The sequence below is a fragment of the Aquarana catesbeiana genome, linkage group LG02 (genome assembly GCF_042186555.1).
Source record: "Aquarana catesbeiana isolate 2022-GZ linkage group LG02, ASM4218655v1, whole genome shotgun sequence".
Taxonomy (NCBI): Eukaryota; Metazoa; Chordata; class Amphibia; order Anura; family Ranidae; genus Aquarana; species Aquarana catesbeiana.
Window position 1 is genome coordinate 362,209,664 of NC_133325.1, and position 21,470 is coordinate 362,231,133.

Consider the following 21,470-nt stretch of genomic DNA (forward strand, 5'->3'; position numbering starts at 1 on the left):
GACACAGGGTTGAAAATTCCATAATTCCCAAGACTCTTGGGAATCCCCAAACTACAGAGCCCCATCCAAATATGGCAAAATCCGGAGAAAGCTGCCAGAGCAGTTTTCCTCCTCTCAAAATAAATGCTCTGTAGTCCTTCAATTAGCTTCAACTCCCACCACCTACTGCTCTCAAGAGCTCATCGTTATATGGGCTGTGTGTACCTGGGCACACACCCTGCTGGCTGTCCAACACCGGGCTGGAGATTCCCCCACCTATTGCTCTCACCAGCTCATCATTATAAGGGCTGTGTACACCTGGGCACACACCGTGCTGGTTGTCCACAACACCCGGACATAGGGTTGGAGATTCCCCCACCTACTATTCTCACCAGCTCATCATTATAAGGGCTATGTACACCTGGGCACACACCATGCTGGTTGTCCACAACACCTGGACACAGGGTTGGAGATTCCATCCTTCCCAAGACTTTTAGGAATCTCCAAACTACAGAACCCCATCCGGAAATGGCAAAATGCGGAGAAAGCTGCCAGAGCAGTTTTCTCCTCAAAATAAATGCTCTGTAGTCCTGCACATGCAAATCCTGTGTTCTTTTTAAACCTTTTTTTCCAGAGGCAGGGGCTCTTACTATCGCACAGTCTTTAACTTTGTTTAGTTTTCCACGGAATGTCTGATCAATAAAGGCAGTTGGTCATATCTTTCTAATTTTACTTTTTATTACTTCTGTATAATTTGTTTGCTGAAGTATAAATATAATGCATATAATCCTAAAAGTAAATATCGTACATCTTCAGTTTTATTCAATAAGGTAACACTGCAGTAAAGTGCATATTTTACAGCAAACAATAAGATTTTATTATGTCAGATTGTCAAAACATTGTTTCCAATTATTGCTAGTTGATTGTTTCACTGTGCTTGTGTGATTGGCTCACTTTTCCTAAAAGTCTGCACTAAGATACAAGTCAGAATTTAGGCATCCTCTGCAACAAAAATGTTATTTTTTTTCAAATACTGCCAAAGGGTTCATCACTTCTTATAGGATTCAGACGCTGCATTTTCCTCATTTGAACACTGCATCAGTCAATTTAATAATGAAACAGTCACAACCATTTAGATTCATTTTGCACATTGATGTAATCAAATTCCTTCACAGCAGAAACAGGTAGGAATCTGCAATAAAATCTGTTAAATTCCATGCAATGGGACCCCACAGAAAATTTCCAGGGGATGTTCCCATTAGTCAGGAATAACGGAATGTCAAGACTTGTTCCTCTATTTTTATATTGCACTCCCAGAGGAGACGCATACAAATTGCAGGCTACATCATTCCTGGCTGCAAACTAGTACCCCCCTTCCATTACTTTTTGCACCACTAAGGGTACCACCTAACAGCCAATTGGGAGGCTACATGGCAGCAGTACACTACAGATGTATATTCTGCTATATTGTGCTAAAAACTCTGGATTGTAGCATAGTGGGCTGCATAATCTTGCGTACCCCCCTGCATTTATAGTTTGGAGACCCAGGAGTTTTTTAAGACTACCTTTTAGTGTATGTCGGCAACAACTGTAGTTGCTGTTTATATGCTGCCCTCAACCCCCTTACACTTTTTGTTGTTTTATTGTGGGTTGTTTTTATTTTCTGGAGGAAGAATATTTTATTTTCTCTTGCTATTGGCTTTTTTTTTTTTTTTTCTTTCAGGGTGCTCAGTATATACCTACTGACATAGACAAACTACCCTTCCTTTTTAGCATGTCTCTGCATACTTTTGTAGTAAAGTACTGTGCACCAAAGCACCACATTGGGTCCATGGGACCCGCTGATCAGCTCCCGCTCTGTAAAATCTGCCTGGGCTCTCCTTATTTTGTGGACGGCTTACATACCTTCCAGCCACTATACAATATTTGTAGCGTTTTATCTCTCAAGAATTACACTTTAATTTTTCATCCAAGGTAAAACCTACCTTGTCTTTATCTGTTTGATGCCTATGTAAATGCTCATGTACCTTACCTGGCATTGGCCAATTTCTTCCAAACACAAACATGAAGTCTATATTTTGAAAATTTTGAGAAAATGTGGGGATACAGGGGTGGTGGGGGGGTTTGGGGGATGTTTAGTGTCTATTTTGACATTTTATCAGGACAATGCAGTGTGGTACTGCAAAAAAAAAGTATACAAACTACGAGGGGGTGCTGATAAGTATTGAGCCTCACATAGAAAAAATTGAGATAGGAAGCTTTAACTGCCACACTATTCCACATATTCTCCCAGGAAGTCAATGCACTTGTGATCTGTCCTCCAGCTTCTTAAAGAGGAACTGCAGTCTGTTCACATAATTTGTAATAAAAACATCTTTGCCATTCTGAAGCTTCCCTCCAACCACTTTGCATTTTATTTTATATATACTGTAATTCTGTACTTGCCAAATATGCTGCAGAAATCTCCCTCCACTGAGTCTGACTGCAACCATTTTAACTGTGGGCAGCTGAAGCTGCTGCCTGTTTACTTCCTGGATTTACACAGACACACAGAGGCACACCTCCAGCTCTGCAGCCCTACAGCTCTCATTGGCCCTCCTATGACTCATTCCCCCCTCGTTTCCTGGCAACCTCTCACGAGAGTGAGAGAGCTGTGCATGATGTCATAAGTCTAGACTCATTACCAGACAAGAAACAGGAAGTGGGCTGTATAAGGTATTTACTGGCAGAAAAAAAAAATTTAATATACAAAGTTGAAACCACAAGGGCAGAAGATTTAATAGATGGAAAATTGAAAAAAAATTACTGGCGGTCCGCTTTAAGTCAATGCAAATAAAATTCTTCCGACTGCTAGTGTAACCACTCATTTGCAGTGTTAGTTGCCTCCAGAACACTCCCAAATGGTTGTCCCTTTTAGGTGTTTTTTGAGATTCGGGAACAGATGATAGTCAGAAGGAGCCAGGTCGGGCGAATAGGGTGGATGGGGCATCACTTGAAAGCCTAAGGAGGTCAGTTTTGCCATTGTTTCACCTGCAGTGTGTGACGGGGTGTCCTTTTTGTTTGGTTGTCAAAAGTTTTGGGATCCACTTTGCTGCAAGCTTTCTCATTTCCAAGTCATTGTGGATAATGACACCAGCACTCTCACATGATATTCCCAGATATGTAGCAATACTTTTGGCTGTTATTTGGCGGTCCTCCATGATCATGTCATGGATGGCTTTCACATTTGCAGGCACAGAGACAGAAACAGGCCTTCCACTGGGTTTCTCACTTTGAACACCGAAATGGCCAGTTTTAAAATTGACATCCCAATGTTGAACTGTTGCATATGAAGGGCACCTTTCCATTGGAGAAACAGGAACTTGATTATGGTCCTATGCTCTTTTTCTGAAGTTGGTGCCATGTTCAATTTGGACCCGAAAGAGAAGTAGGTAGTTGATTTTTGTACCATTTGAATATAGACAAATTGGCCAGTACACCCTGCAATTTACAGCTTCCTATCTCAATTTTATTCTGGGTAAGGCTCAATACTTATCAGCACCCCCTCATATACTAGTTGTTTTGATACTGGCCTATGTGTAAGAAGGTGAGGGTTTTAGCTCCTTCTTATTTTTTTTATTTTTTTTTTAAAGAGGAAAATCTTTCTATTGTTTTTCATGTTGGGTCTGCTACTTCCAACAGTCGATTAAGGCCTATTACTGCTGGATTAGATATCATTGTCAAAACTACCTAAAAAAGCATTTAAAAGTTAAAGCCTAGGTTTAGCTAAAATTATAAAATGTAAATGAGCACAAGGGCCATTACTTACCATTAGTATGATACATCCCTTGTGTTACCCATTCAAATTATCTGAACAGGTAGTTAGAATATTTTCTTTCAAATGTTGGCTGAACCATTTATTTGCTGTACCTAATATGTGAATTAATTAAAGTAATTGTAAACACAGTGACTTCAAAGTCCGTATCAAGAAAACAACCCCCAATTGCTGACTGAAATCGCTTGTATGTTTACAGAAAATAATTGCTATGTACCTTTTTATTTGGGGATTTATCCTATGATCAAGTGATGGCTCTCCCTTCTTCATCTCTTTCTTCCTGATAGCAATGGGCATGCCTGTAAGTCCAGTGGTCAGGCATAGTGTGACATAGTACAGAACAGGAACGTACATCTTCTGTATGTGCACTGCGCTCCAACAGGCTGTTCAACCCCTCCACAGCCTGTACCTGCAACACAGCAGCGCTGGGCAGGAGGTGTTGGCTTCAAGACTGACTCTAGCAGACTGGTCCACCCCTCCAATGGCTGCACCTGAAACATAGCAGCATTGGTTGGGGGGGGGATTAATGGCAGGACAGGGGGTGCCGTGGCTTCACAACTGACTCCAGCAGGGTGGTCTGCACCTTCAGCCACAGCGATGGGCAAGAGGGATTTGTCAGCACTGTGTGGGGGAGGTGTATTGCTTAAAAACTGACTACAGGAGATACAGGCATGCTGTACATGACATTTTGTATCTCCTAACAGTGATCCCGGGGACTCAAATTGATCATGCCAGCTTTGATCTGCTTCAGTGTTGGCATGGTTAGTTTATAAAAGGGCCCCATGGAACTGGGGAGGATCACCACACCAGGTATTTACCAAGAACAGATAAAATAATAGGTATGCAGGGTACATTTATTAAGAGCTCTATAATTAAAATAACACATATAAGCAATCATCATTGTTAGGGTAACCTACACTTTAACAAAGGTATAATTATTTTTCTTCCAATTTTATTTTTCTTTATTTTAAATTATTTAACATAATTTTTGCTATACATCTTCTCTTTTTTTTTTTTTTTTTTTTTTTTTTTAAAAAAAGGACAACTGAGCTATTTTGGTGATCAGTGATTACATCTGCTGACAAATGTGCATTAATAATTATGTACAATATTCTAGTAAAATTACCCTGAAAATGTCTTCAGGTTACCTTCATAAATATATTCTGTAGTTTAAATGTTAATCTTTGTTTTTCTTTTGCTCAGTTACATCCTTGGGTGACCAAAAATGGTGAAGATGCATTGCCCCTGGAGGAAGAGCACTGCACAGTAGTAGAAGTGACAGAGGAAGAAGTAAAGAATTCAGTTAAACTCATCCCAAGCCTGACAGCTGTGGTATGAAGCATTTGTATTCTTCTTTTTTATTAGTAGCTCTGTGACTCTTCTGATATCCTTGTTGGTGCTGAATGTGAGAGTTACATTTTATGCCATAATATACCCAACCCCAGTGACGGGACAAGGTAATTCGGTGCCCAGGGTGAAGATGATAAACTGCGCCCCCCCACCCCCACCCCCGCTGTGAAAAGCTACAGCGCCAACAGACAATGGGATCTATACTAATGCATCCATGACAGTGCATTAACCCCCTTCCTGCTGCATATTACCAATAGCATTGCTAATTAAGCAAACTCCCCTCAGAGACTGCAGACATGATATAAGACAAGAGATGGTTAGAGACTGAGGACATGATGCAGGTGATGGTCAGAGACTGCAGACATGATAAAAGTGATCAATGTAGTCTCACCTGTGCCCATCAAATGCAGCCTACCACTTTGCCCATCAATGAAGCCTCTCTGTGCCCATAATTGCAGCCTCTCTGTGCCCATAATTGCAGCCTCTCTGTGCCCATAATTGCAGCCTCTCTGTGCCCATAATTGCAGCTTCACTGTGCCCATCAATGCTGCCTCACTGTGCCCCTAATAGCAGCCTCTCTGTGCCCATAATAGCAGCCTCTCTGTGCCCATAATAGCAGCCTCTCTGTGCCCATAATAGCAGCCTCTCTGTGCCCATAATAGCAGCCTCTCTGTGCCCCTAATAGCAGCCTCTCTGTGCCCATAATAGCAGCCTCTCTGTGCCCATAATAGCAGCCTCTCTGTGCCCATAATAGCAGCCTCTCTGTGCCCATAATAGCAGCCTCTCTGTGCCCATAATTGCAGCCTCTCTGTGCCCATAATTGCAGCCTCTCTGTGCCCATAATTGCAGCCTCTCTGTGCCAAAAGCAGCCTCTCTGTGCCCATAATTGCAGCCTCACTTTGCCTATGAATGCAGACTTACCATAGCCTGCCCTGGATCACACAGCGGACATCTCCCACAGCGCTGTGTGTCACATAGCTGGGTCTGTGTGTGTGTTCAGCGGCACCGTAACAAGGTCTCACCCCCCTAGACCAGCTCGTGTTATAGGCGGAACACTGGTTCAATCTGCTACCACATGAGCCGGTATAGGGGGGCGGGGCCTTGTTACGGCGCCGCCGAACACATACACAGACCCAGCTCCCTGACACACAGCGCTCCCAGCGCTGTGTGACAAACAAGAGGAGGAGGTGGGAGGGGAGCGCTGCAGCCACAGATCATAGTAGCCCCCCTTCCTCCAGTAAATGGTCCTGTCCAGGTTATCCGCCCCTTCTGCCCACCCCTTGGATCGGCCCTGGCCATCCCTATGTTGATTTGTAATATATCCTGGGAATTTGTGCAATTGTTTGCAGCCTAAGGTTGAACTAAAAGGCAACAAAGTGCAGATAAAAAAAATAAAACATTATAATGTATAGCAATAATTGGCCTCTGCATAGACCTCTTTTGTAATGTCGTCCAAAATCTCCAGCATAGCTGAGCCCTGAGTTCCCCCTTACTACCAATTTTTGAGTTGAACATGTGTCCACAACTCCAAAAATTTGGGATATTTGCATTGTACACCTTTGACTGAAAATTATTGAAAATGTTATTCAACCTATATCCCCTGAAGAACCATTAAAATAGTTTCCAGCTCTTAGATAATCCATGCCAAAAATTAAAACAAACTGTAAAAATTAAAGCGACCACTCTTAGTAAGTTTATGTATATGTATGTATGTATGTGTGTATGTGTGTGTGTGTGTGTGTGTATATATATATATATATATATATATGTATATATATATATATATATATATATATATATATATATATACATATACACATACAGTGGATATAAAAAGTCTACACACTCCTGTTAAAATGTCAGATTTCTGTGATGTAAAAAAAATAAGACAAAAATAAATAATTTCAGAACTTTTTTCACCTTTTTAATGTGACCTATAATTTGTACAATTCAATTGAAAAACAAACTGAAATCTTTTAGGGAAGGGAGGTAACAATAAAAAACTAAAATAATGTGGTTGCATAAGTGTGCACATCCTCTTATAACTGGGGATGTAGCTGTGTTCAGAATTAAGCAATTACATTCAAACCCATGTTAAATAGGAGTCCGTACATGCCTGACATCATTTAAAGGGCCCTGAATTAACCCCCAAAAAAGTTCAGCTGTTCTAGTAGGTCTTTCTTGACATTTTTTTCTAGTCACATCCTACAGCAAAGGCCATGGTCCGCAGAGGCTTCCAAAGCATCAGAGGGATCTCATTGTTAAAAGGTATCAGTCAGGGGAAGGGTACAAAAGAATTTCCAAGGCATTAGTCTTTTTCAGTGCTGGGACAAGGCCATTTGGTGCCCAGGGCAAAGATGGCAAACTGCGCCCCCCCCCCATTTTTAAGAAAGAATCAATGTCATTTCAAAACAAGGATATACTTAAAACAATACAAATTCAATTAGGTTTATTGTGATAGAAACAGAGTTCACTCACACCTTTTAATTATATGTACAGTCAGGTCCATACATATTGGGACATTGACACAATTCTAATCTTTTTGGCTCTATACACCACCACAATGGATTCCACCACTGGTCCACAGTGGGAGGATTCCCCCTTCCAACTGGAATGTGTAGATGGGGGAATTGGAACATTCTTTTATTTTTTCATTCAACCTAATAGTTGAATGAAAAAAGTGATCAATGTATGGGCTGCCCAAGAGCGAAGACGAAGATAGTTTAACCTCTTGACATCCACGCTATAGCTGAATGACGGCCACAGCGCGGACCTGAATTTCCGGAGTGCACGTGCCCTATGCGCGCTGTGATCACCGAGTCACTGAGTCCCAGCCCCTTACAATGTGATCAGCTGTCAGCCAATGACAGCTGATCACATGATCAAAACAAAAGCTCTGTGATCGTTTTTTTTTTTTTCCTCACGCTGACAGCGCGAGGAGAAAAAGAAGCTGATCACCGGCTCATCTGCAAGGGACATCGGTCCCGAAGAGGAAGAGGCAATTATGCCTCATCTGTGCCACCTGCCATTGCCACTTACCTATGCCCATGAGTGCCACCTTTTAATGCCCACAAGTGCCACCTATCAATGCCACCTATCAGTGTAACTGATCAGTGCCCATCAGTGCCGCCTCATCAGCGTACATCAATGAAGGAGAAAAATGACCTGTTTTAAAATTTTATAAAATATAATAACATTTTTTTTTTTTTTTCATTCGATCTTTTTACATTTTTTTTAACAATAAATAAAAACCACAGAGGTGATCAAATACCACCAAAAGAAAGCTCTATTTGTGGGGAAAAAAAATTATAAAAATTTCATTTAGGAACAGTGTTGTATGACCGCGTAATTGTCATTCAAAGTGCGTCAGTGCTGAAAGCTGAGAATTGGTCTGGATAGGAGGGGGGTTTAAGTGCCCAGTAAGCAAGTGGTTAAATGTCGGCTGTTTCAGTGAGAACTGGCTGAGATTGGAACCATTAACGGGCAGGCTGAATGTACCAAGTTGATCGATCAAATTGGGTACAACCAGCCTGCCGGATTCTTATGATTATCACTAGCGGTTGCAATATCTGCTAGTGATAATCACCGTTTGTGGGGACAATACAATTGCTCAGCAGAAGGGATTCCCCTGTCAGCACTGACTGTGCTGACAGGGGAATTGTGTTCATTTCTTTCCTGCAATCTGTGGTTACTGGAAAGAAATTTGTACCATCTATTGTCTAACTGAAAGTGAAAGTGAAAGTTAGTGAATATCTTGAAAGAACATGAGGGGGGGAGGGTGAGGGGGAGACAGATGGAGATAAGGACAGTTCAGTGATTACATTGTACTGTGGTGTACACAGTTGCTCACTCACTCAGGTCCAGGCTGGAAGCTCAGGCATCTTTGGAATCTGGAGCCTGCAGCTGCTGTTTTCATATCTCCCGCCCACACATCCCTTCTCTTCAGATACATCTGCACGCCGGGGATAGTGTGGGCGGGGCGGGAAGTCACTGAAGGAGCAGAAGTGGGAGGAGGAGGAGGAAAGCTGTATTCCTCCCTGATCTCCCGTCAGTGAGGGGGGGAGGTAATGTGTTCGCTGGACTGTGTAAGTGTCACAGTCAGACACACTTACACAGCTGCAGCCACCAGTCTCACAATGTTACAGACTGATTCTCCTATCCTATGGACGGGAGAAATCAGTCTGTTTCCTCACAGTTACCAAGATAATGGGAGGCTTGTCCGCCCCTCCCCCTGCTGGTTCAAACCCTCTGAAGTCGCTCTCCTCCCTGACAATGAGGGGGAGGGAGCAGATCAGTCAGAGCGGCTCTCACATTATGCTCAGAGTCAGCGAGCAGAGGGAGGGGGAGAAATCCGCCCCCTCTCACACTCCGCCCAGGGCACCCGCCCCTCTCGCCCACCCCTTGTACCGGCCCTGGTCTTTTTGGTCATAATTCCAAAAGATGTTTGGCACAAATACAACACTGCACATCACCAAAAGAACACCATACCCACAGTGAAGCATAGTGGTGGCAGCATTGTGCTTTGGGGTGTTTTTTCTTCAGCTGGAACAGGGGCCTTAGTCAAGGTAGAGGGAATTATGAACAGTTCCAAATACCAGTCAATATTGGCACAAAACCTTCAGGCTTCTGCTAGAAAGCTGAACATGAAGAAGAACTTCATCTTTCAGCATGGCAACGACCCAAAGCATACACCCAAATCAACAAAGGAATGGCTTCACCAGATGAAGAGTAAAGTTTCAGAATGGCCCATCCAGAGCCCTTTGGGGTGATCTGAAGAGGGCTGTGCACAGGAGATGCCCTCGCAATTCGACCGATTTGGTGTGTTTTTGCAAAGAAGAGCAGGCAAATATTGCCAAGTCAAGATGTGCCATGCTGATAGGCTCATACCCAAAAAGACTGAGTGCTGTAATAAAATCAAAAGGTGCTTCACAAAGTATTAGCTTAAGGGTGTGCAACCATATTATTTTATTTTTTTATTTTTACTTCCCTCCACCTAAAAGATTTCAGTTTGTTATTCAACTGAGTTGTACAGTTTATAGGCCATATTAAAGGTGGAAAAAGTTCTGAAATGATTTATCTTGGTCTCATTTTTTTGCATCACATAAATGTGTAGACTTTTTATACCCACTGTATGTGTATATATATGAAAGAATGTATTATATACCAATGCTGATCTCAATGACAAATTTTGTTTTTTTATCAGAATTGTAGTGTCTCTTTATCTTGGTGGCTAGTTTTTTAATTATTGGTTAGTTAATGTTAGGAATAATAATCCCTTAGACTGGCAATCAGTGTAAAGTATTCCCCTGTTACACTGAGGGTCAGTGCAAGAAAGAATGCACCCTTACATAAAAATCTTTGGTGACAGTAAAGGAAGAAATTCCACTGGTCTGCCACTCCTGGCACTGCCAAGGAATGTTGGCCATGAAACAATGTAGGCTCCAACAGGAGAGAGATCAATCCTCCACTGCTTATTGCTTGAGGATTCCACATAAGTATGTTAAAGAATGACTATTCTAGTGCCTTTATACAATTATCTCTGGCAAAGTCCTCTTATAACATTAAAGAACTTTTTAAAATTTAAAGAAAACTTCCATACAAAACTTCCTCTGCAATGACGAAAGCACTCTAAATATTAACTATTTCGTCTTAATTTTTGAAGTACTACTGAAGTGCAAATTGGCTAATTCGATGAACTTGACAACCAGTAGCTGTTTGTGCCCCCCTGCTTTAGGATAATAAAGAATTAATGGGATACATACGATAACTCTGCTATACCTGCCATCGCTGCCTTATAAGTGGCATAAATCACATGATGAAAAACTTTTATTGTGCAGATCCAGACACAGCTAAAATATACAGATTTTTCTACTAGCAAATCTTTTTTAATTAATCTACATGCTCCTAATAGACAGTTCCCTCAAGTGGTTAAGTACTAGCCCTTGCCAACTCAAGCTATAGTTAGTACTGGCAATAACTATGCAACTTACAAGCAGTCTCTTGTAGACGCTGCTTGCTAGCAAACAATTATAATCAGTGACAAGTACCTATTCTCTAGTGCCTTTATTATAATTTTGGTCCAATTATATGACATAATAATAATTATATGACTTAATAAGCAATGACGAATTAACAATTAGCGAGATTCCGTTTGCCTATTGCTTTACCTCTCTACAAAACTGCAGCTGAATAGCAATGTACTGTACCATGAAGAACATCCATTTCTAGGTTTAAAATTTGCACAAAAGTGTCCTACTTTATATGTGCCAAGCCTTGCACAGCATATGCACACCACACTCATCTCACCACCATTCACATGGCAAGAATGACGTACCTTCTATTGCATTTCTCCACACTGTAAGACGGAAACCTAACTTCCACCTCGCATGCATTTGACTGCTACACCAAAAACAGATTTTTCACATGGAAAAGAATTCACAAAAGCCCAGAAATGTATAATGAGAATGGATAAAGGAACCAAAAAGTCCTCTACTAAACCAGTTAAAGCCTTCTCATAACAGAAGAATTCTAATTTCATCAGATACCAATAAAATTATAACTATTCCTCATTCCAGGATAGTGGGGAGTGGCATGTAAATCATCTGTTTGGCTCCAATGGCCAACTGCACATCTAGAACTGCTGCTGTGTGGTACAGATGCAGACTTATATTATAAAGGCATTTATGCCATTGTTTTGCTAAAGTGGTCTGTTTAAATGTAAAGAATTTATTGTAGAGCAGCAGCTTACTGTATTTTTTGTGCCACATCCAGTATTGAAACTAAACAACAAGAAAAACCCCCTAGTGGTGGATTTTTAAGGCACATAAAAAAATATAAAAGTGTTTCTAATACAAATATAATTTATTGAGTTTAAACAATAAAAACACGACAATGGTGTAACATCTATTATTTGGAATGCATATCAAGCATTTTTACAGCAATGTGTATACAATATTAAAAAGTACTCTTGCACCCGACGCATTTCGGAGTGTGTGTACCTCCTTCCTCAAAGGTGGGTGTGAGCTAGAGACATTTCTATTCTAGAGAGATATATTGAAAAAAACAGATGTAAGCGTTCAAGCATATATATGAGTATAACAATTCATAATGTAATCTCCATATTTTTTGCACTTAAGTTCTTATAATGTATTGCTGACTTGGCATTCAATATGACTCTAATTAAAAACAACAGCAGTGACACGGTCTGTCTACCAGATAGATTCTTGATTCCAAAGGAAAACAATGGTTTTCAGTTTGAATATTATGAGAAATTATTTTGTATCCATACCCGGGTGAAAACAAAAATTTGTTCAAAAAATGTGTTTCTTTCATCTAGTGATAGACATTGAATCATACCTGAGAGTTGTTTAGGAGCTCAGCGACTGATGTTGCTGGTATATAGTTAGTAACTATAATAGTAACAAATGAATAATAAAGAATATAGAACACTAAGCCTTGATAAAATGGGATTGTACTGATATTGTTAATTAACTAGTTAGTAACATTGTCTAAACCAAAGCAGAGCCTTGGTCTAAGCATTGAAAGCTATGGACAGCACACAAAGGAGGCAGTAGCAGTCAATAAAAAAAAGTTTCTTACCTATATAATTCAGGGATGAAAGAATCTCTGACTGCTCAGACCGGTGTCACACAGCAAAGTGCAGTGGATATCCGGCATGCTCTCACAATACCGCTATAAAGCCCCTCCCCTCGCTACTGATTGCAACAGGTGATGGTGTGGGAGGGGGAGGGAGCAGGAATTAGCCAGGTATGGCCCCCCCGAGTTGAGTGCACGCCGCCCCGTCCATGGAGCGCACACACGTCAGAACGGGGCCACGCCCACTCCACCCCCCCACACAGTAGGCTTCCCCAGTAGACTGTGCATGTCTGCTGGGGTCGCAATATGGAGGTCAGTCATAGATAGAATTGACTGTGCCCTCACATGACGCCGCCACGGGTTGCATGGCCCGGGCAGCTTGGTGTGCCGGGCGAACCTCAGATTTGTTTATAAGAGTAATGGTGATATTTATTGGGTAAAAATACATCCTATATATGGATCTCATGGCAAAAATAAGTCCGTAATTGCACTTAACAGTAATCAATGACCTTCTGGAAACAAGAAGATAGCGGTAGCAGATGTTAATTGATATGACAGGGTTACATAACATTGCAAATTGCATAGAATGGAATACATTGAGCAAGACAGGCATAGATATACATCATACAGTTTGATGATAATAACTGTTAAATGGCATAGCCAGATTACATAATATATTTAGACATATGGAGTGACATATATTTTTGGCAAGATCAACATAGATATACCTCATTCAGGCAAGATGTGATACATTAACCAGACAAGCATAGATATGCATCATACAGTTTAATGATAATAGCTGTTAGATGGCATGACAAGATTACATAAAGTATTTAGTCATATGGAGTGACATATATTTGGTAGGATCAACATAGAAAACTTCATTCAGACATGTTATATATATTTTTTATGTTAGCAAATTTTTTTATCACCAATGTGGTACGTAGATATAGTTAATAGTACGTGCCACAGGGTAAATTGTTGACATATTAGTTTTAATAGCCAATTACCATAAATGGGTATATATTGGCTATATCAATCTAAGTTTATCAATTTTTAGAAAAAGAATATTCTAACATTATTGTTCCCTTCCTCCCGAGGAAAAACCCTTGAGAAAGGGTTTGAACCAGATTGTTTCATTTAAACCAGGAGGCTGGGTGGCCTTTAATCTATGGATCCATCGTTATTCCATTTGCAACAAAATCTTATTCCAGTCCTCTCCTCTGAGACTGAGACTTACATGTCTATATGCCCTTCTCCAAAATTCCAATTTCATTTTGGAATCATAGAAACATGTACAATCGCACAAAAGCATGTGGATTACACCAAAGGTTTTACAATTAGCAAAATGCTTTGGGAAAAAAAGTTTGGCCATTAGGAAGGATAGGATTTTTTTGTGTGAGCATGAATTTGCAGTAATTACATGCCCCACATTTAAAGGTTCCTTTATATTTGCAATGAGGTTTGTGTGTTTCTCCTTTGTATTCACTGGTGACAATCCTATCCCTAAGGGATGTGGCTCGTTTAAAGGTAAATAATGGTTTGGGTAGGACAAATTGTCGCAGTGCTGGGTCACATTGAAGCATATGCCAATATTTGTCTATGATGGTTTTAATTTGCTTTTGCTGATTGCTGTATTTGGTAATGATTCTGATAGCATTGGTGTCATTTTTAGGTTTTTGAGAGTATAACAGCTCGTTCCTAGGAACGCTTGTTTGAAAGATCATTTTAACGAGGCATGAGAGTAGCCTCGCAGCAATAGCCTTTTATGTAGTTTGCTTCTATTGTGTAGACGGTGTCGTTTGAACAGTTCCGTCTTACCCTGAGGTACTCGCTATAGGGAATAGAATCCATAAGAGGTTTGGGGTGGAAGCTGGTAGCGTGCAGAATTGCATTGCTTGATGTAGGTTTCCTATGGAGCCTGCTCAAAATGGCTCCCCCCTCTCCTCTATAGGCTTCCACATCCAAAAATGTGACACATGATTTGTCAAAGGACATGGTAAAACTTAAGTTGAAGTCGTTCCTGTTCATCCTTAGAAGACATTGCTGGAGTAAGTCTGGTGGTCCGTCCCAGACGATGAACATGTCATCGATGTACCGGTACCAACCAAGAATGTGGTCCGTGTACATCGATAAGGCTTCATCGCCCAGGAACATGGCCTCCCACTCCCCCAGGTACAGGTTGGCATACGATGGGGCACAGCATGTCCCCATCGCAACCCCCTGCACCTGGAGGTAGTGGGAGCCATTAAAAGTGAACATGTGGTTAAGGATAAATTCTAACAAAGAAATAATAAATTCTCCGTATATAGGATCTATAATATCAGCTCTTTGCATAATATGTTTAACAGCTGCTATACCTTTTTCATGAGGAATTGAACTGTAAAGGGATTCAACGTCCACTGTTATTAGTAATGCACTCTCTGGGATTTTTAGTTTATCAATAATTTGTAAAAAATGGAGTGTATCCTTTACAAAGGAGGGTAGAGATAGGACGAAGTGTTTCAAAAATTCATCCACCAATTTGCGAGCATTTTCACTTATCGCCCCTACACTGGAGATAATTGGTCTCCCTGGTGGGTTGTTGGCATCCTTGTGGATTTTTGGAAGTGCATAAAATACAGGGGTTCGAGGAAAGTTGTTTCTGATAAATTCCCAAAGTTGTTTAGTTATTATAGAATTTGGTTAAGCGGTATCTATTAATAGGTAAAAATCATCATTGTATTTTTTTACAATGTTGGCCGGAATCCAGCGGTACCATTCCAAATTGTTCAGTGTTTTATTGCACATGTTAACATATTTCTCATTGTCGAGCACAACAATGTTCCCGCCTTTATCTGCGGCCTTTATAGTAATTTGGTTCTTGCTGGATAGTGTTTTTAATGCAGAGGTTTCTCTTTTAGTTAGATTGTTAGGATGTTTTGTGTGAGTTTTTAACTTCTCTAATTCCTTGTCAACCAGTTTAAGGAATGCCACTGCATTTGGATGAGTGCTCAGTGCTGGACAAAAGTCTGATTTTTTTTAATGCGGACCTATTTGTCTTGGGAATGTCACTTGATGTTTCAACTGATTTCAAGATTTGGGAAAGATCGATTCTGTCAATGAGATCAGTTTGATCACTCTCCTCAAGGAGAGAGACCAGCTGATCTACTGCCTGACTTTCCTGTGGGGTGGAATCCACCGGCACTCCTTGTTTACGGTAGAGGTTTTTTTAAATTAATTTCCGGACAAAGAGTTGAAGATCTTTGTATATTTCGAATTTATCTGCATTCTGATTTGGGCAGAAGTTTAGACCCTTTTTTTAAGATAACTATTTCATCTTGGGATAGATTGTATGATGAGAGATTAATTATATTAAGCTCAATTTCATTTTGTTCACTGATAAGTGTTACAGGGACTAGAGCGCTATCTGTGTGTATGTATTGAGGTTGGATTGTTGGGCATCCATAAGGATCCTCTCTAAAAAAAGATGGATCGTTAGAGATTATGTCAAATGAATCAATAGTTGAAGTGTTGGGTTGAGAGGTGGATTCTCTCGTTTTAGTTTGCTGTGCAGGGGGATTTTCATTCGTCAAGGTGTGAGTGTTAATGCAAATGTTTGGTGTTTTAGTGGTTGAATCATGTGTTGGTGTAGAATGTTGATTTTTTAGGGATAGCCATCATTTTTTGGCCTGTTGTCCCTCAGTGGGGTCACCATATTAAATATGTTTAGTGCTTTGCCCTGTTTTGGGTTTGTGGGGAATTTGGGAGGGGATTTGGGGAGGATTGGAAGTCTGTTGTGAAGAGGTAGATTGATGTCCCTGATAGTGATTGCCTTTATTTTGATTATATCTATTTTGGGTCCATTTGTAGGCTTTGCCATCTTTAAAGGCATTTCTATCCCGAGTGAGTTTTTGTCCTTTCTTCATAAGTATGTCTCTATTGAATGCTTCTAAATGCATGTTCAGTCTGTCTTCTTTGTAATGGCTCTCTGGGTTTTAAATTTAGAATTTAAGTTTAAATGTAAAAAACACTTTGAATAGTTACTAGTACATAAAGTGCTATGGTGTAGTATAAAAATATGTAAGTTTTTTTTTTTTTTTTATGCTGCAGTATGTAAAAATTGTATTCTGGCAGCAGGCTATTTCCCCACCATCAGAATAAAATGATCACTGCTGGCAGTGATCGAACGAAAACAAAACAGGATAGTTGTACAGAAGTCGATCAAAATTTGGCCAGTTCCTGCTGAACCTGCCAAATTTCAATTAATCTATGACCGGCTTAAGAGGATCTCCCATTCCTTTGCTTATATTTATACACATGCATGATATTAGGACTTGTATTTGCATGATGAAATCTGCTTTTATTCTGTTCCATTTATAGTTAGCACTAATCACATTGCAGGTTAACAATGTTCAGTTGTCATAAATGGGTAATAGAGCATTTAGTTTCCATGGGGATATGCTAAATTTTGTCTATTTATGACCATTTGAAGAACGGTCCTACAATACAGCAAGCTTTACACAAGTGATATATTTTGATATATTTTAAACAGGGTGAAGAGTTTTCTTATGGGGTTACAGCCTGAGTTGCCTCTATTAAATATGCAAATGTAATTTCTCTTGCATGGTTAAGATTGATTATCTATATTTTGCTACCTCTTGTTCTATTTTGACTCGCCATTGTTTTAATAGATATTGTTAGAAAGGTTGAATACCCCAAAATGGGACTTTAAATTGGCAAAACACTAATGAAATATGTAAAAAAATATTTTATTAATGCAAAAAACTAAAAAAATCATCACATGATGATTGCTAAAACATACACTAACATTAGACACAAATACACATAACACAATATCTTGCAATAGAATATGAAGGTACGTATATAAAGTAGTTTCTCTCCAGTATCCGAAAAATACTTTCCGGTAGCCAACATCCGGGAAGAGCTTTCCGGTACCCAACACGTTTCAGGTTCAAAGTCCTTTCATCAGGAGTATTTATATAGGATAATTTAAATTCTAGTAGATAACAAAAAATAGAACATAACATAGTTTAGCGTGCAAGACATCATTTTGACAGGTATAATGAGCACAGTGCATCTAAAGTTCAAAAAGGGCAACCTACCGAGATATGGTGAATGACACCGTAATCAAACACACAAAATATTCAAGCAAGAGTAGAATTAGCATGGTCAGTGGATGGCATATGTGGAGGTCTAGTTCAGCCTACTGATTTAGAGTATTGCGGCCCACAGGAAAGGAGCATGTCACTGGTCCCTCAGGTGAGAGGATGTATAGCTAGGAGAGGAAGCTGAAAGGGAACTAAACAAAAGAAGGGAGGGCGGTAAAGCTACACTGCCAGACCTTGCCAGAAACCTAGTGTCAATATATAGATAATACTGATGTGAATCTTGGGAGTCCACAGGCAAAAGCTAAGGAGACATTGCATAGAATCCTGGTCATGGGTACAAAAACTACTAGTTACCTTTTAAAGCTCAAGTGGAGGTCTAGTAGTAAAGGTCGAGTAAGAATTTGGTCTAGGTCCTGCATCAATGGTGAAACTGCATTGAAAAGGTCACTACCGATCCTTAGGCTGCAAGTAAAAAGGAACACTCCGATAATATGGTGTAACAAAATCTCTGTCAATTTTACACACTGCACACAGAGGACCTCCCTAAAAGGGATGTGTGGCCTTGGAGGGGTAAAGAGAATGGTAAATACCTGTGTGAAGGGGGTCCATAGGGCATGCCATCCGAACTGGCAAGGTCTGCACAGTGTACACAGTAAAAACGGATCATGTGCAAAATGCCTGCACATGCGCACCGCGATCGTGCACTCATTGCGCATGCGCGGGGCTTCGGTATCTGAATGGCTAATGGTGGAGAGCATGACACACCCACCCCGACTAGCGGGGCATGGCCATGCGTTCCACAGGCAGATGGCACTTCCTTATAGCCAAATCTAGTTTGTAAATAGAGAGGAGGGACCAATAAACAGTGACACGAATCATTGGAGCATAACCAGCTCATAGCTGGATTGAAAGAACGCCTCCCAGCAACTCCTATGGTGGAACTGGGCTGCTAAACGGCCACATCATAGACTTCATTACGTCTATCGCCATCTTGTGTTTAGAGTACTACACCAATCACCATAACCAAATGAAAGAACACAGGTTAACATGGTATAAGGGCACAATCCTGGCAAGATTGCTAAATCGCATAGGATAGAAAAACACAGAGCATCACGATACAGCAACAGTAAGGGGGCAAGCATGTATAACTAAAAACAAATAAAATATTAATATTGAATGAATGTTAACAAAAAAGATATATACATATAGCAAAACTGTCACCAGAGAAAAGATATCACGGATTGACTTCTCATTAGAACACTACAGACAATGAAATGCACATTGATCATAGACACTTGTGCATGGCAGACAGTATGAATATATCTCTCTGCTGGTGTTCATTCCAATTCCATAAGGAATTGAATTCGCTCATTGTTATTAATGATCACTAGGATTAACCAAGTCCCTCCCATAATCCCGATGTGAACCCTTTCAAAAATTGGCAATAGCTGACTGAGTCATTTAGACCAGGTGGATGAGTGGCACGCAAAGACACTATCCATCTGGTCTCCCTTTGGAGGAGGATCTTGTCCCAGTCCCCACCCCTAGCACTGGATCCGGTCAAGTATCAGGAATTTAATGTCCGGGAACCTTCCCTGGTGGATATCCCATACATGTCTCCTCAGAGGTAGATCCGGGTTGCAAGTCTTCATGCTAAGTTTATGTCTATAGGCCCTCTTGTGGAATTCCAAAATGGTCTTTCCTATGTAGAAGCAACCCCACGGACAGCTGAGTAGATATATCACTTCGGCTGTCTTGCAGTTGGCTGGTGTAAGGGTTTGTATTTTTGTCCATTGGGTAACTGTATATTGGGGCCCGTATGCGCATAAACTGGCAATAAATGCACCCCCCACATCTAAATGTTCCCTTCTGTTTGCAGGGATCTCTCCTAAATTCTCCTGTGTATTCACTCTTCAATAGATGGTCTTTAAGCAACCACGTTCTCCTATATGTAATTAGAGGTGCTTCTGATACAAAGGGGCTCAGTAATGGATCAATCTGCAGGATATGCCAATGTTTAGTTAGGATCTTTTTAATCTTGTTGTGCTGTTTTGTGTACCTCGTAATGATCCTGATTTGATTTACTTCCGTCCCCTGTCAGTCTCTAGCTCCCGTCATTCTCCCAAATAGGAGATCCTCTCTGGTTTGATAGATAATTAATAGGTAGTTAATAGATATTGTTGAGCTACTTAATTTAATGAAAGTGTCTGTTCTATAACCGCTAGGAGAAATTTTAAAAAGAGAAGTATGTCTAAAGATAGTTAGATTGATAGATTGATAGATTACATTGTATTTAATACAGTAATTAAAGTTCTTCATGGTACATGACTTGGATAAACCCATAGTAAACACAATATACAGTTAAAACTACCAATATGAACTCTTTTACATACAGTATGTGAACTATTTACCAAAAGATTATAATTATTTTCTGCAAGCCTTGTAATCAAAGCACACCTGTCAGGCAGAACTGCTAGGCACTAGACATCATTGCAGATAGTGCTGAAGATAAAAAATATAGCCTGGTTCAGGAAATGAACATGGAAATTCAGCCCAAAAAAATAAAATTGATACTGCTGTCTGTGTACTGATATTGGAAATGTCCCTTTTCTTCTTGTCCAAAGACATAATATTGGTCACCAGAACAAAAAAGGCCAGTGAATCTCTTATGGGGACACAGACAGCAGTATAGAAACCTGTAAAGAAATAGTATAGAAATATTTTCTTACATTTTCTTATTATGTCCAAAACCTAGAAAAAGTTTCTCTTTAAGAACTCCTCGTCTCCAGTATCTTCACAAAAGTAAAGAATGTGTTTTGAGTGAACCAGCCTAATATTCTTCAGAAAGCGGGCCCAGAAATTAATTCTATATGATTTGCTTTTTAGTGGATTTCAACTGTAAAGAATAAAAATTGTGCATGTGAATTGTACCAATTAAAATAATGTAATTTCTATAGGTAGTACACTATTGCCTAAAGAAAATCTCATTGTGTTCAGTAAAATGCCTATGTTTCCAGTGCTGTACAGTGAAGGATAGCAGATGTTTGGATATTTCTTGGCTTGTAAACTGTTACAGTAGAAAGGTTACTTTTACACTTTTGAGTATCTAATCAGTATCCATATCTTCTTGTATTGATGTTTTACTTTTGCTGTCTGTTAAGATTCTAGTGAAAGCAATGCTGAGGAAACGCTCGTTTGGCAATCCCTTTGAATGTGCAAGAAGAGAAGAAAGGTCCATGTCTGCCCCGGGAAACCTATTAATGTAAGTTACAGGGAAATAGTAGCTAGTTTTTTTATATTTTCATTAAGTTCAAAAGTGCCAAAAGATCATTTTGCTTATGTTATTGGGGAAATTAAGCTGTGAGGCGCTATAAGATAAATTAAACAAGGAACTAATTTGTTATTGCCTTAATTTGTCCTACCCATCAATCTGCAAATGCCTTTCTACATGGATAAACACCACTCACCTGGATAGCCAGAGAATTTATTGTTTCTGTAATATGATGATAAATGTGTCCCTTGTTTTGGCAAACCTTTGCAATGAAGTCAGTAAAGATGCTGCCTTGATAAAGATGTTTGCCTACTCATATGCAAAAATATTACATTGAATAGGGATCCAG

General features: G+C 40.1%; 1 protein-coding gene across 7 annotated transcripts in view; it reads left to right on the forward strand.

The window, feature by feature from the left end:
• The window catches only part of CAMKK1 (calcium/calmodulin dependent protein kinase kinase 1), a 382,369-nt gene that overhangs the window by 340,841 nt on the left and 20,058 nt on the right, over positions 1-21,470 (forward strand). For all 7 annotated transcript variants that reach the window (XM_073615054.1, XM_073615060.1, XM_073615058.1 and 4 more), the window contains 2 exons: positions 4,997-5,125; positions 21,012-21,112. In XM_073615054.1, coding sequence (XP_073471155.1) covers positions 4,997-5,125; positions 21,012-21,112 — 230 coding nt within the window. The remainder of the gene's footprint in view (positions 1-4,996; positions 5,126-21,011; positions 21,113-21,470) is intronic.